Genomic DNA, 19,221 nt, shown 5'->3' with positions numbered 1-19,221 from the left:
GAGTCCTAGCCACTGGACCACCAGGGAAGTCCCCTTTACTGTTTACTTTACAAGAGGAAGCATGGAGTATACATTCTAGAAGCCAAGTAAGTTAAATGCACATTTGAAGCAGCTCCACTATACATATTAAAGGGTTATGAATAGGGTATCTTAAGAACTGAAAAGCAAAATTATTTATGCTTCCTTTTATTTCCCTGAGCTTTCCAGTTTGTATACAATGAGTAGGTTTTATTTCTGTAGTTGGAAAAAAAGTGAAATGCCTTTTGTAATAGCTAGAAATAAAGGTTTCCCCTTTATTTGAAAGAGAGAAAACAAATGCTTCACCTTTGGATCTTTCGCACAAAACTTCATGACATCCCTCCAGTGTCTGTCTACTGTCTGAAACTGACGCCCTTCTTCCGGCATCTGTTGCATGATATCCTCAGAGCAAAAAATGGGCTCCAAGTATAGCCAGTGAGCTTGTACCTTTAACCATTCATCAATCGTTTCTTGTATTCGAATCAAACGGTCCTCCCACGCCTTAATGGAAAGCATATTATACTGAATTCCAGTTATTAAAGGAACTCTGTAAATTATAACAAAGGCTATGCATTTTACATTCACTGTTATTTTAAATCAGCGCAAAACAGCTCAAAGTCACTGTGGGTGTCTCACACTGGCTTTGAAAAACTAGGAGGTCTGAAGTTTTCCTAAATCATTGAAACTCACAACTGTAAATGACTATAGTTATTTAGACCAGTTTCCTAATCCCTAAGTGAACTGTCTCAAGTTTAAAAAGCATTCAGGAATATATCTTGCCCCACACCAGTGGTTATCAACCTAGGGGCTATTTTGCCCTCACCTCAAAGACATTTCACAATGTCTGGAGGCATTTCATTTGTCACAACTAGTGGGGTGAGGGTTCTACTTATATCAAATGGACAAAGGTCATGGATGCTGCTAAATACAGGACAACTCCCACAACAAAGAATTATTTACCCCAAAATGTCATTAGTGCCATGTTGAGAAATGTCCACACAATTTGCTCTACGTCAACACAATTTGGAGGGGGGAATCTTATTACCACACATCTCCAAGAATCCATTAGATATTTCGTTAGCCAAGGAACATGTATATAATTTCTCTTTGATTCTTAAATCTATGGCCTGAGATACTATATATCAAGAGATTGGCCTCACATTTTTGTTTGAAAACCTCTAAGAGAGCTTTCAAATTTGTCTTATAAATTCTCCTTTGTCAAAGAAGAGGTACTTGCAAAAGACATCTTATCAGGAAAGGGTTAAGTCAACCTGACTCAAGGCAAGATGTGCAGCGTTATATCCTTTTAGAAGAACATAACTCTTTGTCTTCTACAAATATTCAAAGCTGATGGACAGGGAGGCCTGGGGTGCTGTGATTCATGGGGTCGCAAAGAGTCGGACACGACTGAGCGACTGAACTGGAACTGGAACTGGAAGGTGCCCCATAACAACACTATGCCTAAATTAAAACCAGACTGCTTTATTTCGAATTTCAGCTTTGTCATTTTTAGCTGTGTGAACTTGGGTAAATTTTCTATCCTTGGTTTCCTTATCCATGAATCCTGATAATAATGTGCCTACCCTGGTCGTCTGCTCTGAGGATTAAATGAGTTAATAAATGTAAAGCTCCTAGAGTAGTATCTGGCACATATTTAGAAGTCAATAAATACTAGGGAGAAAACCCAGTTGTTGCTGATCTTTTTTCCACTTTATATAGTCTCCAGTTAGAATATTAATACCAAAGCTCCTAGTTATTATAATTTATTTATTTACAGTAAATAATCTGTATTTACTCACATCAACTATAAGGTCATGACATTAAATTATCTTACAGTCTCAAATATCACTTGTTTTCTTAAGTGGAAAATAATTCATTAATTATTCTAAATGGTTCTCAAGCTAGTTCTCAAATATAAAGTACAGTTTATAGAACTTCACTACAAGTTACAAGAATATACTATGAAACAGGGCCTAGGCTATCTAAAGTTAGATTAAATAATACCAACTGTTTTCCTTCCAAATCTATCACTGTCATTGGAGAAGATTTTTCTTAATAAAACATCTTTTGTTCTTTTCAAAATCATTAATGTCTCACCTGTTCTATATATTTTCACATTAATTTTAAGGTAGATATCTGTTCCTGTACTTCAACAAAGCCATCCGACAAACTTACTTATTCCCACAAGAGTAAATATGTAATAAATTTCAATCTTTATAAATGACCGGGAGTTGATTATCATATTTAACAAACCTTGATCTCCTTTTCAAATGGTTTGATGAACGGTGAGCCTCTCATTGTCTGAGTTTTTATAATTTGATCATCGAGGAGAGCCTGAATCTCATCTACTGAAGAAAGAATACAGACTCCAGTATCACGATATAAGCTTATATGAAAAGCAATATCATCCCAAGTTCCCATCATTGTATGCATGGCTTTCTCTAATGAAAATTCCTAAACAGGATAAAAAAGAAGGAATGGGATGATGAATAAGGAATCTTATTTACTATATATATGGACTTGCCCTAGTGAATTTAGTAAGCATCTGGTGCATTTTTGTAAGATATTCTGCAACTGTCTTTAAGTTAGAAAAGGTTTTAAACAACTATACAATTCCTATGGTGAATGACAATGTAGTTTTAAAAAGTTCACTTGTTTCAAAGCTATCAGTATCAAAACAGACAACAGTATGAAAGACCTGCTGGATTTTCCCTGAGGTGCCTTTTCGCAGTCTACAGTCTGAAGATGTTTTCAGTGTATTCAAGAAGACTACAGGGCCATACTTCCTCTGCCTAGAATACATACACATTACATGCCACATACACAGGCATCCATTTCGATTCTCAATGGAAAAAAATACATATCAAAACTAGCACATCACCCACGCATATCAGAGTGTGGCAGAATTAAGAAGAGGTCAAAGGAACCATTTCTACTCTGGATTCAGGACAAGGGAATCATACAGAAGTATAGACTTTGTGGGGAGAAAATACGAGTGGCCTTCTACCACTTTTCCCCAGCTTCTCCCACTGCTATCCTGAACTATGCATTCAACCACAACTAAAACTATGATTATTTAATTAACAAACTCATCGAATAAGGTATTTCAGTAGTTCCGCACATTTACCTTGCTTGCACCTGCACTTATCACTTCAAATTTGTCCAAGTATGGTGCAAGGTTTAATTTTAAAACTTTCCTCAGTGTAGTTCCAGAGTCTGGAGTTAAGTCATAGCCTACAATTTCTGATAACTGCTTCCAATGACGTGCTCTCATCCCTGGATTACAAAGGATAGAGACAGTAGGGATGTAATCCTAATGATGAAAATGGAAACAATAATGAGTCACTCACTTGACTTTCATACTCATACACTTGAAATTATCTAATATATTTAATGAGCCCATTTAATATTTAATGAGTTAGATTCAGGAGGGGAGAGAAACTAACAAAATTATTCTAAAGTTCATCTGCACAAATAAACATGTAGAAATAGCCAAGAAAACTAAAAAGTGAAAAAAGGAGGGGTGGTGGTAAATGTTCTGTAAGATATAAAAGTATATGCTAGAACTACAATAATTAAAACTATCACAGTATTATAGAAATACAAACTCATGTTTATTCCATAATGATATGGAGAAATATATAGAATAACATAATATATAGCTATATACACACATACATAGCATAAACAGGAAAAAAGCCTGCACCAAAATACCAAAATATAACCATCTGGAAATGAAAAAATACTCAACAAAAACACTTAATTCATCACTTTTGATACGTATATTAAAACATTTCCTTTACAATCAGGAACAATATAAGCACATCCATGATATTTTTAATCAACACTGTATTGAGTCTGCAGCCACTGAGGTAATATAAATAAATAAAAGCTATGGAGGAGGAGTGGGATCAAGATGGCAGTCTAGGAAGACCCTGAACTCACCTCCTGCGATGGGCAAAGAAGGAACGACAATGAAATAGGTAGAAGGGGTGGAGATGCAATCTAGTCAGAAACCAAACCCCGAGGTCAGTGACACACAAATGAGAAGAATGTCACACATGCGGAGTTTCTCTCCAAGGAGCACGGGGTCTAAGACCTACTTTGGCCTCCCCTGCCTGGAGGTCTTGCACTGGGAAGACAAGCCTCCAGAATGTTTGGCTTTGAAAGCCAGTTAGGATTCCATTCAGGAGAGACAGAGGGTTATAGGAAACAAAGACTACGCTCTTAAAGGGTACAGGCAGAAGCTCACACGGTCCAAGTTCCAGCAAAGAGGCAGAAGTTTGACAGGCACCTGTGTCAGACCCACTTGCTGATTCTGTAGAGCCTATCAGAGAGGCAGGAAGCCTCTGGGACTCACCCTGGGGACAGAGATGCTGGTGGTAGCCATTGTGAGGATCACCAGCAAGTATCATTTAGGAATTCTCCCTCTGGCCTGATAGTGCTGGGGGCTTGCCCTGGCCCCTGGAGGGCCCACAGCAACCGTGCACCACCAGGATACACAGTCACACACAGAGAGAGGCTGCCCCATCCACAATGAGCCTGAAGCAGCACTGCCTAGCTGCACGCCAGCCTCACCAGGAGACTGCCATGCCCACCAGGGCACTAACAACAACTGCATGAGTCATGGCATTGCAGCCAGACAGGCCAAGGGCCAGCCCCACTTATACCCTTAACAGTTAGGCCTTCCACAACATAAGGAAGCATGCGGTATGAATAGGAGACAGCCCTGGAGCAGACAGGTCTAGTGCCAGAGCTAGTGTGCTGCTAGGCCATATAGGATGTCTCCTATATAATGTCACTTCTCCAAGATCAAGAGACCTAACAGTCCTATTCAATACACAAACATGACCACAGGGAATTAGGCAAAATGAGGAGACAAGAGGAATATGTTCCAAACAAAGGAATAAGACAAAACCTCAGAAGAACTATATTAAATGCAAATAAGCAATCTACCCAATATAGAGTCCAGGGTAATATACAGATGCTCAATGAACTCAGAAGAATGGAAAAACACAGAATTTCAACTAAGAGTTAGAAAATATAAGAAGAACAAGTCAGAGGTGAAGATTATACTAACTGAAATGAAAAATATGCTAGAAAGTATCAACAGTAGATAGGATAATACAGAAGGACAGATCAGTGATTTGGAAGACGCAGTATCAGACATCACCCAAGCTAAGCAGGAAAAAAGAAAAAAAAGGATTTTATAAAACAACAATAGTTTAAGAGACTTCTGAGACAACATCAAGTGTACTCACTTTCATGTTATAGGGGCCCCAGAAGGACAAAATTGAGAGAAAGGAGGAGGGACTTTTTTAAGGAAATATTAACTGAAAAATTCCCTAACCTAGAGAAGGAAATAAATACCCTCCTGTGCTTATTTAACTTATATGCAGAGCACATCATGAGAAACGCTGGACTGGAAGAAACACAAGCTGGAATCAAGATTGCTGGGAGAAATATCAATAACCTCAGATATGCAGATGACACCACCCTTATGGCAGAAAGTGAAGAGGAGCTAAAAAGCCTCTTGATGAAAGTGAAAGAGGAGAGTGAAAAAGTTGGCTTAAAGCTCAACATTCAGAAAACGAAGATGGGCATCCAGTCCCATCACTGATGGCAAATAGATGGGGAAACAGTAGAAACAGTGTCAGACTTTATTTTGGGGGGCTCCAAAATCACTGCAGATGGTGACTGCAGCCATGAAATTAAAAGACACTTACTCCTTGGAAGAAAAGTTATGACCAACCTAGATAGTATATTCAAAAGCAGAGACATTACTTTGCCGACTAAGTTCCGCCTAGTCAAGGCTATGGTTTTTCCAGTGGTCATGTATGGATGTGAGAGTTGGACTGTGAAGAAGGCTGAGCACCGAAGAATTGATGCTTTTGAACTGTGGTGTTGGGGAAGACTCTTGAGAGTCCCTTGGACTGCAAGGAGATCCAACCAGTCCCTTCTGAAGGAGATCAACCCTGGGATTTCTTTGGAAGGAATGATGCTAAAGCTGAAACTCCAGTACTTTGGCCACCTCATGCGAAGAGTTGACTCATTGGAAAAGACTCTGATGCTGGGAGGGATTGGGGGCAGGAAGAGAAGGGGACGACCCAGGATGAGATGGCTGGATGGCATCACTGACTCGATGGACGTGAGTCTGAGTGAACTCCGGGAGATGGTGATGGACAGGGAGGCCTGGCGTGCTGCGATTCATGGTGTCGCAAAGAGTCGGACATGACTGAGCAACTGAACTGAACTGAACTGAGGAAGCACAGAGAATCTCAAACAAGATGAACCCAAGCAGGTCCACACCAAGACACATTATAGTTAAAATGACAAAAATTAAAGATAAATAGAGAATCTTAAAAGCAGCAAGAGAAAAGCAACTAGTTATGTATTGTACAAGGGAACTCCCATAAGACCTTAAGCAGACTTTTCAGCAGGAACTCTGCAGAAGGAAGTGGAACAATATATTCAAAATGATGAAAGGAAAAAACTACCACCAAGAAAACTTTACCTGGCAAGGTTATTTTTCAGATTTATCTTTATCTCTGAAGAAGAGACAAAGACGTTCACAGACAAGCAAAAAGCTAAAAGAGTTTATCACCACCAAACAGATCTTACAACAAACATTAAAAGAAATAACAAGTATAAATAAACAAAACTGTAAAAGGATAAATCTCAGTGGTAAAGGCAAACCTGGAGAAAAAGTAGTTAATTAACCACTCATAAAGCTAGGAGGAAAGTTAAAAGACAAAAGCAGTAAAAAATCATCTCTATCTGCAATAGCAGTTAGGCAAAAATTAACAGATGTAAAAAGGATAAAACATTTGGGGAGGTTAGTAAAAATGTAAAGCATTCAAACTTAAGAAATCATCCACTTAAAATAGACATCTGTAATAGGTTGTTATAAATGAACCTCCTGGTAACTACAAACCAAAACCATGTAACAGTTACCACAAAAAGAGAGTCAATGCATCACAGAAAACCTCAAACAGGAAATTTTAAAATACCAGGAGACAAATGAAAATGAAAACATAACATTCCAAAATCCATGGGACACAGTGAAAGCAGTTCTAAAAGGAAATTTTACAGCAAACAAGTCCACCTCAGGAGATAAGAAAATTCTCAGTCTAACCTTAACCTGAAGGAACTAGGAAAAGAACAGACAAACCCCAAAGATAGCAGAAGGAAGGAAATAATGAAGACCAGAGTGGAAATAAATAAAATAGAAACTAAAAAGAAAAAAGAAAAAGATCAATGAAGCTAAGAGCTAGTTCTTTTAAAAGATAAAATTGATAAACCTTTAACGAGACTCATTAAGAAAAAAAGAGAGAGCCCAAACAAATAAAATCAGAAATGAAAGAGAGGTTACAACTGACACCACAGAAATACAAAGGATTATAAGAAGCTACTGCAAACAATTATACACCATAAAATAGACAACCTAGAAAACGTTAATAAATTCCTAGAAATGTAAAATCTTCCAAGACTGAATAAGGAAGAAATAGAAAGTATGAACAGACTATCAGTAATGAAATTGCATTAGTAATAAAAAATGCCTAACAAAGAAAAGCCCAGGCCAGATGGCTTCACAGGTGAATTCTGCCAAACAATTAAAGAAGGGTTAACACTTTTCCTGAAACTATTCCAAAAAATTGCAGAGAAAGGAATGCTTCCAAATTTATTCTACAAGACCAGTTACCACCTGGATACTAAAACCAAAGAAAACACACAAAAAGAAAATTACAGGCAAACATCACTGATGAACATAGATGCAAAAATCCTCAACAAAATATGAACAAACTAAATTCAACAATTAAAAGAATCATATATCATGATCAAGCGAGATTTATCCCAAGGATACATGGATGATTCAATATCTGCGAAGTAATCCATTTTAACACATTAAAGAATAAAAATCATATGACCATCTCAATAGATATAGAAAAAGCTTTTGACAAAATTCAATATCTATTTATAATTTTAAAAAAAAAACCTCTCCACAGAGTATAGAGGGATCATACCTCAATATATTAAAGGCCATATATGACAAGCCCACAGCTATCATCAAACTCAATGGTGAAGAGCTGAAAACATTTCCTCTAAGTTCAGGAACAAGACAAAGTTGCTTACTGTAACCATTTTATTCAATATAGCATTAGAAGTCCGAGTGACAACAGGGAGAGCGCGTTTGATTCCTGGTTGAAGAACTAAGATCACACGTGGCCCAGCCAAAAAGAAAGAAAGAAAATAGCAGGGAAAAAAATTATTGATACTACTAGTGGTATGGGACAATTTATCTTCCATCTCAAGATGACTTTCAGAGATTATGATGGTGCACTGCTATGAAGACAGAAATAATGGATGTTGCTGATAAGAAAGGAAAAGAGGAATATCATCTGGATAAATTTAAAACATAACCAAAGGCTTAAATGCTAACAATAAACTACAACTAAATCTCTAACTGAAGAAAAAAGAAAGAAAATAAAAATTACTAATATTTGGAATGAAAAAGGAGTTACTCCTAAAGATTTCACAAACATTAAAAGATAATAAATAAATGTTATGTGCATTGGAGAAGGAAATGGCAACCCACTCCAGTGTTCTTGCCTGGAGAATCCCAGGGACAGGGGAGCCTGGTGGGCTGCCGTCTATGGGGTCGCACAGAATCGGACATGACTGAAGCGACTTAGCAGCAGCAGCAGCAGCATGAGCAACTTTATGGCAATAAATTTAAGTTTTCAAAAATGGAAGATTTCCTTGAAAATTACAATTTACTAAAACTGACATAAAATTACCACAAAACCCAAATATTCCTATATCTATTTTGAAAAAATAAAACTGAAAGAGACACATGTACCCCAATGTTCATCGCAGCACTGTTTATAATAGCCAGGACATGGAAACAACCTAGATGTCCATCAGCAGTGAATGGATAAAAAAGCTGTGGTACATATACACAATGGAGTATTACTCAGCCGTTAAAAAGAATTCATTTGAATCAGTTCTGATGAGATGGATGAAACTGGAGCCGATTATACAGAGTGAAGTAAGCCAGAAAGAAAAACACCAATACAGGATACTAACACATATATATGGAATTTAGGAAAATGGCAATGACGACCCTGTATGCAAGACAGGAAAAAAGACACAGATGTGTATAACGGACTTTTGGACTCAGAGGGAGAGGGAGAGGGTGGGATGATTTGGGAGAATGGCATTCTATCATGTATACTATCATGCAAGAATTGAATCGCCAGTCTATGTCTGACGCAGGATACAGCATGCTTGGGGCTGGTGCATGGGGATGACCCAGAGAGATGTTGTGGGGAGGGAGGTGGGAGGGGGGTTCATGTTTGGGAACGCATGTAAGAATTAAAGATTTTAAAATTTAAAATAAATAAATAAATAAAATAAAATAATACAAAAAAAAAAAAAGAAAGAAAAAATAAAACTGCTTTCAAAATCCTTCCCATAAAGTTTCAAGTCAGTGGTATCACTGGCAAATGTTTCTCTAAAATATTTTTAAAAGAAATAATAACAATTTCATTCAAATCTCTTTTGGAAAATAGAGATAGAATTTCCTGTTTGTTTCATAAAGTCAACATAATCCTGATAACAAAACTTGACAAAGATATTACAAGAAAATTAAGACCAATATCTCTCCTGAATATAATCTCAAAAATCCTCAATAAAATATTAACATACAAAGTCTAGTCTTCATAGTCCTATTTCCAGAACTATTTATATCCTGTAAATCAGTAAGAAAAAGACCAACTATTAAATAAAAAAATAGACAACGATAAGACCAAATAGTTGACATGCAAAGAAATACAAAATATTCTTATATATATTAATTTATGCTTAACACTTTATGTAATAAGAAAAATGAAATTCTACTAGTAGATTACCAAAAACCCAAGTATGATGACACTATGTTTTCAAGGTTGGTGTAAGTATATATTGGTAAAACACATACAGAAGATAATTCAACTATAGACTTGAACCTGAAATTTACTCTTTGGCAATTTACCTTCCAGTTCTCACTTCATACTTAGAAATTTTTACACCAATATATAATATTTATAGGTTAAAAAATAATGAAAAAACTCTATATACAACAAGAAAAGATCTCTAAGATAAATTAACCAAAACAATGGGGGAAATAATACATACAGCATGTTAATTTTATGTAAAAAGATAGGAGGTTTAGAAAATATACTCATATCATTATATGTGTTAAAAAAAAAACTCAAGTATACAAAAGAAAGTAATAACATAGCAAGGAGATTGTTCAGGTGTATCTTTTTTATATTTGTAAGCCATGTGTATTTACTAAATATTAAAAATAATTTAAAGTAGTTTAAAAGTTTTTTCAGGCAGCTCACAGAATCTCTGAGAGTGCTAGACATGGACTGGAACCATGCTGAAAATCCCATGACAGTCTGCACTCTGAGCATGCTGACAGTGGAAGCGTGGCTCTACCAGCCGTATGAACCACGGCCACCACTGCCTTGGAAGGTTGGATGCATTATTTACTGCCACAAAAACTGTTACTATCCTCTCTTTAAAGACGAGGTGAGTGACACATGAGAGGCTAACTATCTTACACAAGGGGCATATTGCCATTACTAAGCACAGACGTGTGATATAAACCTAGGTAGTATGACTTCAAAGCTTTCTCGGGTAACTGGGACTCTGTGCTGCTGCTCACAGTATAGGCCGACCTGTTTATTCAGTAATTTTTTTATCCTCCTCATATCAGTGTACCTGGTCATTAAAGTCTTTTCTATTTGTCAAGCATGTTCTAGCATGTTCTGTGAAGGGACTGATTACGATGACTTCCTCAGGACAGAAAAAGCATGTATTAAGAAATAGATCAAGTTTTCTGGATTCAGCTTTGGTTTTGCTTTCCAGTTTTTCCATTTCTCTTCATTAGCACTTGCTGCAAACAGTTCCAGCAGGGCTTTCTAAAATGCCATTAAATGTGTTCATACCTTAAAAACTTTTATCTGCTCCATCACTGTAGTGCACATAGTAATGGTAGGATTCTCTTTTGGTTCCTCTTCAAGTTTCTCTTCTTCCAGAGATCGTCTTTTTGCTGCTTTTCTTTTTTCTTGTAATTCCTTCTTTTGCTTTGTTTGGAAAAATTTCAGAGTCTTAAAAATTTCCCGGGAAAATTCCTCTACATCAGTTTCCATCGCTTCCCCATTAAGGTCCAAAAACCCTCCATCCATCCACCTGAAAGAAAAAATAATATTAAACTCAGAGACTTTTGGTGTGTTAAGAGGCCTTAGGCTAGGTCCTTCATCTTGTGTTTTGTTTTTTTTTAATATAAATTTATTGATTTTAATTAGAGGCTAATTACTTTACAGTATTGTATTGGTTTTGCCATACACCAACATGAATCCACCACGGGTATGCACGTGTTCCCCATCCTGAATCCCCCTCCCACCTCCCTCCCCGTACCATCCCTCTGGGTCATCTCAGTGCACCAGCCCCAAGCATCCTGAGCAAGAGCAGTTAACTGTTTTTCTCAGTCACACAGAGCTGATGACAGAGATAATACTAAATCCACCACTTAAGCTATGCTGCATGTGCTAAAATATGAATCAGATTGTTAATGGACAATTAATGGTACCCAAATAAAATGCTGATTTGACTCCATACTTCTAATTTTTGGTGTTAAGCATGAGTCAAATCAACTAACTGCATTAAAAATGGAATCAAATCTGGAAAACCCAAATGAGACTTAATTTGATATTATATTAATAAGGTTAGGTAGTACCCTAGCAACATTTGACGCTTCTCCTATATGATATTTGGTTTTTCTATCAAATGGACTGGTAAGTCCTACTTTTAAACACTTAGCCAACAACAACAGCAATAAAAATCAATGTATGTTTTATAAATCTTTTTATATCTTTGCTGAACTGTTTATTACATTACCAGAAATTACCGTTTTTCTGTTCGTTGCCACTTCAAAACTAAATTAAAAAACTTCTGATAGGGCTCAATGTTAACTTTTAATTTATCCAGTTCAGGATATTTTGTCAGTTCCCATTTGAAAAGTTCCTCTTCTTTATTAATAAACTGAACTGCTTCTTCAGATTCCTGAATACGTTTTTGTAGTTGTCTTACATCTGTCACATACTGAAAGCAAAGCATTTTTCATTTCAAGAAATACTCAAGTAATGTTATAAAAATAAGATTAAACAATACTTCATAGGCTATGTCCTTGCATATATATATATATATATATATATATATATAGTGGCTGTATATATCAACTGCACAGCAATATTATGACAGAAAGCAAAAAATGGCTATGTCTACTTAACAAAAAGAAAACTAACCCACAAAAAAGATTACATAATTAGCAGCAGTTCCAGGCCCCTTTTTGCCTTAGTAAGCACATGCTTTTCTATATTATACAAACATGCCTGCTAGCGTGCTAAGTTGCCTCAGTCGTGTTTCACTCTTAGCGACTCTGTGGACTGTATCCTGCCAGGCTCCTCTGTCCATGAGATTCTCCAGACAGGTGGACTGGAGTGGGTTGACATGCCCTCCTGCAGAGGATCTTCCCGACCCAGGGATCAAACCCACATCTCTTATGTCTCCTGCATTGGCCGGGCAGGTTCTTTATTTACCATTGGAGCCACCTGGGAAACCCTATACAAACATGTCCTATACTTATCTACCAGCCTGCCACAGCTACTGTCTATATTTATCAGACCTGTTGCATGCGGTCCAATTCTGCAAATTCTGCAAATTCTTCCATGCGCCGTGATTCCTTTTCTACTTCCAAAATCAGTTTCTCTCTCTTTGCTATTAGTTCATTTTCTTTTCTATGTTTAGCATTCTCAATGAGCTTTAAAAGAAAACAATTTCACCATGTTAATTATTTTGCCACAAAACAAAGAATGATCATATGAGAAATATAAATGCTTTGTACAGTAACAAAAAACATCAGCAAAGTAAAAGTAAAACATTGTACAAAAAACATTGATGGATATGAAAGGAAAAGAATAATAAATTACACAAAAAATTTTCTGTATCTCCCAAGTGACCATAATAATTTTTAAGTAGATATTTTAACTGTTTAACAGATTCTGGGAAAATAATAAAACCTACCATATATCGAGCATTTCTTATGTCAAGAATTATTAAACACTTTACCTACATTACCACAAGTATTATATCCTCACTTCAGAGATGAAGAAATTTAAGCATATAGAGATTAAGAGGCATGTTCAATGTCACAAAATCATGAAAGTCAAAATCTGGATTAGAACTCTGGCTTATCTGACTGAAGTCAATGCTTTTCATTACTATACTATCCCACTTCTCAATTTAGGAAAAGCTAGCTTAAATTAGGACTTTTACAAAATTTGAACTATATTCAGTATTAATATAAAATCCTGAATCTGCAACTTCCTCCTGGGAAAGTTACTTAACTTCTCTGAGACACATTTTTCTCAGCTATGAAATGGGGGAAATAAGAGCACCTGGGATTTTTGTCAGTATTAAATGATTTAATAAATGGAGAGTACTGAGCACAGTGCTTATGATTATTATTCTTTTAGTAATTTCCTTTTTAAAAATTTATTTATTTTGGCTGTGTTGGGGCCTCACTGTGGCTCGAGGGACCTTCACTGGGGCATGCAAACTTCTTAGTTGTAGCATGAGAACTCTTAGTTATGGCCAGGGATCAAACCGCAGTCCCCTGAGTTGGGAGCATGGAGCCTAGCCACTGGATGACCAGGAACCCCCCTATTATTAATTTGATGACAGTTCTAACTTTTTAATGTCAGTCCCACTTTTTAAAACCTTGTGGGTTAAGCCTGTCTTAAGCCTGCGGGGCCATAAATGTTTCTAATCCCAAACTCATACTGACACATGAAGTTACTTTTTAAAAGTAGATGGCAAGGGACTCCCCTGGTAGCACAGTGGACGAGAATTTACCTGCCAGGAGATGTGGGTTTGATCCCCGGTCTGGGAAGATTCTGCACGCCTCAGAGCAACTAATCCTGTGCCACAACTACTGAAGCCTGTGAGCTCTACAGACTGCTCCACAACAAGAGAAGCCACCCAAGGAGAAGCTACCACAACTAGAAAGTAGCCCCCACTCTCTGCAACTAGAGAAAGCCCACATGCAGCCAAAAACAAATTTTTTTTATAGTTTTTTATTTTTTAAATTTTAAAATCTTTAATTCTTACATGCGTTCCCAAACATGAACCCCCCTCCCACCTCCCTCCCCACAACATCTCTCTGGGTCATCCCCATGCACCAGCCCCAAGCATGCTGCACCCTGCGTCAGACATAGACTGGTGATTCAATTCTTACATGATAGTATGCATGTTAGAATGCCATTCTCCCAAATCATCCCACCCTCTCCCTCTCCCTCTGTGTCCAAAAGTCCGTTATACACATCTGTGTCTTTTTTCCTGTCTTGCATACAGGGTCGTCATTGCCATCTTCCTAAATTCCATATATATGTGTTAGTATACTGTATTGGTGAGCCAAAAACAAATTTAAAAAATAAAGCAGTGCGTAACATCAAAAAAACATAGATGGCAAGTATGTATGAAAATTAAATGAACATTGAACTTAAAATACAGAATACAAAAATACATAAGGAAAAATATATTTACCTCATCATTTTCATCAAAGATGGGATTAATTTTCCAAGGCCACATAAGGACAGCTGAATTTAAAGCTAAGTCTTCTGGAGGAAATAGAAATACATCTAAAAAGTAACTCATCCGGCGTTTGGATTCCTATAGAAGAAAATCCAGATATGTTAAACCATGTAGAAAATCTAAGTCAGTGAAAGTGAAAGCCACTCAGTCGTGTCCAACTCATTGCAACCCCATGGACAGTCCATGGAATTCTCCAGGCCAGAATACTGGAATGGGTAGCCATTCCCTTCTCCAGGGGATCTTCCCAACCCAGGGATGGAACCTAGGTCTCCCGCACTGCAGGTGGATTCTTTACCAGCTGAGCCACAAGGGAAGCCCTAAAGCATTATGAAAAAGAGAAACAACAATTTCTTATACTTTTTCAAATTTCAATCTGACTCAGATCATTAACTGATATTTCATATCACCCAAATCACATGGGTATTTCAATAACTATAGGATTATTTATCTGGCTTCATAGCACACAATTGAAGACTTTTATAGTAAGAGCATTTAGTTTGCTCCCTGGTGGCTCAGATGGTAAAGAATCTGCCTGCAATGCAGGAGATCCAGATTTGATCCCTGAATTGGGAAGATGCCCTGAAAAAGGGAATGGCAACCCACTCCAGTATTCTTACCTAGAGAATACAATGGACAGAGGAGCTTGGCAAGCTACCATTCATGGGGTCACAAAGAGTCGACACGAATGGAGGACTAACACACACAGAAGCACATACCAAAATTAAAGTTTTTTAATAGTTTTCACTTGCAATTGACTTGAGATAAAAGTACTTGATTATCCATGTATATGGCTGAAAATGGTGATCAAATATGCGTTTTTTCAGTAACTTTTTTTTAAGGATTTTACAGTTTTATTCTTATGCATTTAATTTTTAAATCTGTGGTGACAAAGATTTTAACATCTTTCATTTTGTTTTGCATCTTCAATAACAGTACCACTTCTTTTGCCTACCATTGAAACTGAAAGTGAAGTTACTCAGTCGTGTCTGACTCTTTGCGACCCCATGGACTGTAGCCTACCAGGCTCCTCTGTCCATGGGATTTTCCAGGCAATAGTACTGGAGTGGATTGCCATTTCCTTCTCCAGGGGATCTTCCCCACCCAGGGATTGAACCCAGGTCTCCCGCATTGTAGAAGGACGCTTTACCGTCTGAGCCACCAGGGAAGTCCTACCATTAGTATATAGCAATTGTCCAGAAAGAGTTTAGGAGTGACTGGCAAAAAAAAAAAAAAAATTATTTAAAACCAATAGATTTACCTGAATAAGACATTAAATATCTTTACCCCTTATAACTTGCATTGATCTGTATGCAGTGCTGTATTTTTTAAGAACTGAAATACAGATTCAAAGGCTAATTTAAGAGTTTTTGTTTGAGATACACATAGGATGTATATGTATATAATATATATAATATTCAGAATGCATTATATATGTATTATATTGCACACAGAAATTAACCCTATAAACCCTGATTCATAGAACTAGCTGTATTAATAGATAATAGGAGAAAATGCATAAGATCATACCAATAGATAAAAAAATAAAATTCAACATCCGATCATAATAATGTTTTTAAATTAATTTTTATTGGAGTATGGCACCCCACTCCAGTACTCTTGCCTGGAAAATCCCATGGACGGAAGAGCCTGGAAGGCTGCAGTCCAGGGGGTCGCGAAGAGTCGGACATGACTGAGCGACTTCACTTTCACTTTTCACTTTCATGCATTGGAAATGGCAACCCACTTCAGTGTTCTTGCCTAGAGAATCTCGGGGATGGCGGAGCCTGATAGGCTGCCGTCTATGGTCGGACACGACTGAAGCGACTTAGCAGCATAGTTGATTTACAATGTTGTGTTAGTCTCCTGTGTACAGCAAGTCTGTATACCACTGGATCACCAGGGAGGCTCCCTGCATCTCATATTTTTAAACAAAAATTAGAGTGTAATATAGGTGAATAGGTATATAACCTTGTGTTGGGGAAGGCATGAGCATATGTACTACTAAATGTAGAAACTATAAAAGAAAATATTTTTTAAACCTTTGTTAAGGATGCACGTACGGAGGAACTAAAGGAAAAAAATGATTACTGTAGAAACCAGGTTGACACCTCTAAGAGGTGGAGAAAGGGAAGTAATCATGGTCAGAAAGTCATATGCAAAGGATTTCTAGGATGCTGGCTATATCCTATTTCTTCACTTGGGTGGTGGCAACATAGGTGTTCACTTTATAAGTTTGTTTAACCATATGTGTTATTCATTTCCAATATGTGTACCATATTTCACAATGAAAAAAAAATTTTTATTATGTAAATTAAAAAATTCCTACCTTGATCCGTGAAACCAACTCCTGAATTCCTACAGTTCGGGCTTTTTCTACATAAGATATAAGCTCCATCATTTCCTCTGTTGTCTCAGGAACTTTTAATGCATGCTCTTTAATTGCTTCAAATTCACTGCAAATACTGACATAATACCTTGCTTTATTATAGGTACAGTAATTAATGCTATATTACGCTCAATTATGATTACTATAAAATAGGAACTGTGATCCTAAAAACAATCAGTTAGGTATCTTAAAATATTTAAATATAACTTAACTGACACAACTCAGGATACACCATAGATTTATAAAATCTATAAAATTAAGGCAACATTTTCAGTGTGAAATAGAGCATGCTTTGGATCGATCAGGCGGCTCTGTATCTAAATCCTGCCTCATCTGCTACTAGCTTTGAGTATTTATGTGAATTTCATAGGCTTAATTTCCATATTTGTAAAATGAAGTTATTAAATTCATCTTATGGGATTGTTGTAATACAATAATGAATAATGAATGCAAAAGAGCCCAGTGCATAGTACACTCTCAATTACTGGTAACTATAGTGTTAGTATAATCATCAGCTTAATTATTACTAGCAGCAATAATGTCCCTTGTGAAACATGGCAACTGAAAAGATCAAATCTCTGCATACATTTTTAAAATCCATGATTCTTTCAGAAAGTCTATGTATGTATGAATCTATTAATAGATACCCTATACCTATACCCGTTATTTAACTAAGATATATTTCATAGAATTTTTTCCCTATGCTTTGCAGTATCAGTATTGTCATGCCATTGCTAGAAATATCAGAAAAACTCCTTGCAAAAACAAAGTACAGAAGAGGTAAATGATTTTAAAAATAAATTTTAGTTTGTGCAGGTATTTCATTTACATTATGTAATTATACTTATTCATTTATTTAATAAATAATTGAATACCCACAGTGTGCTAAGCAACGTTCTAAGCATTGGAGATGTAACACCAAATAGATCAAGTCCCTATCATCATAAAGCTTACATTCAAGCTGATGAGAGACAAAACATACATAAATATACAACACAGTGTTAGGTAGTAAAAAGCTCTATGGAGAAAAAAAAAAAGTAAAGGGATAAAGAATGATGGCGTATAGAGAAGGAACCAGAATTTTATATAAAGTGACCAGGAATGATCTCTCTAGAGAGGTGATAATTCAAAATGAGAGAAAGAAAAAAAAGAGTCTTACAAATATCAGGGGGAAAGCTTCCAAGGAAGAAAAATAACAAGGATAAAAGCCTGAGGTAGCAAAAAGCTTTGAATAGTTTAGGAATAGCAAGCAGAGCAGTGTCAATACCAAAAAGAGGAGATGAACAGAAATCAGATTGCGTAGGGCTTGACAGCAAATTTCCTAAAGCTTTTTTGTGTGTGTGTGAATCATTTTTAAAGTCTTTATTGAATTTGTTACAATATTACTTCTGCTTTACGTTTTGTTTTTTTGGCCATGAGGCATGTAGGATCTTAGCTCCCTCACGAAGAATCCAACCCACACCCCCTGCATGGGAAGGCAAATTCTTAACCATTGGATCGCCAAGGAAGTTCGACGGTTGACTTTTGATTATCAATATTTTAAGAGTGGCTTCCCTGGTGGTCTAGTTGTTGGGAGTCCACCTGCCACTGCAGAGGACACGAGTTCGATCCCTGGTCCAGGAAGATCCCACGTGCCAGGTGGCAACAAATACAGTGTGCCACAACCACCGCGCCTGAGCTCTACAGCCTGTGCTCAGCAGCAAGAGAAGCCACCACAGCAGGAAGCCCGCTCACTGCAAAGAAGAATAGTGCCCTCTTGCTGCAATTTAGAAAGCCTGTGCACGGCAACAAAGCTCAGCCAAAGCACAGCCAAAAATAAATATTAATAAGTAAATCTTTTAAATTATTTAGAAAAATAGTTTTTTAGAAGGATATATTAATGTTGATAATGCAAAAAATAGGCAGATGATTCTACTGTGGGTGCTTTCTTCTTTCTAGAGCAGAATCTGAGTCCCTTTGGAGCAACAATATAATTAAAAGAAAAGGAGGTGGAAGTTCCATGGCAGTCCAGTGGCTAGGACTGTGTGCTTCCACTGCAGGAGGCACGGGCTCAATCCCTGGTCGGGGAACTAAGATCCCCTAGGCTCTGCGGCACAGCCAAAAGCAAAACAAAA

General features: G+C 37.0%; 1 protein-coding gene across 1 annotated transcript in view; it reads right to left on the bottom strand.

Moving 5' to 3' along the window:
• DNAH12 (dynein axonemal heavy chain 12) overlaps positions 1-19,221 on the bottom strand; it is a 171,174-nt gene that overhangs the window by 118,711 nt on the left and 33,242 nt on the right. Inside the window, exons 12-19 of the mRNA XM_018066673.1 lie at positions 17,048-17,183; positions 14,674-14,799; positions 12,755-12,889; positions 11,978-12,171; positions 11,016-11,259; positions 3,146-3,331; positions 2,272-2,472; positions 325-519 (exon numbers count right to left, since the gene is read on the bottom strand). Of these exons, the coding sequence (XP_017922162.1) occupies positions 325-519; positions 2,272-2,472; positions 3,146-3,331; positions 11,016-11,259; positions 11,978-12,171; positions 12,755-12,889; positions 14,674-14,799; positions 17,048-17,183 (1,417 nt within the window). The remainder of the gene's footprint in view (positions 1-324; positions 520-2,271; positions 2,473-3,145; positions 3,332-11,015; positions 11,260-11,977; positions 12,172-12,754; positions 12,890-14,673; positions 14,800-17,047; positions 17,184-19,221) is intronic.

The sequence above is a fragment of the Capra hircus genome, chromosome 22 (genome assembly GCF_001704415.2).
Source record: "Capra hircus breed San Clemente chromosome 22, ASM170441v1, whole genome shotgun sequence".
In the NCBI taxonomy this organism is placed as follows: Eukaryota; Metazoa; Chordata; class Mammalia; order Artiodactyla; family Bovidae; genus Capra; species Capra hircus.
This window is presented reverse-complemented; position numbering and strand designations above follow the sequence as displayed.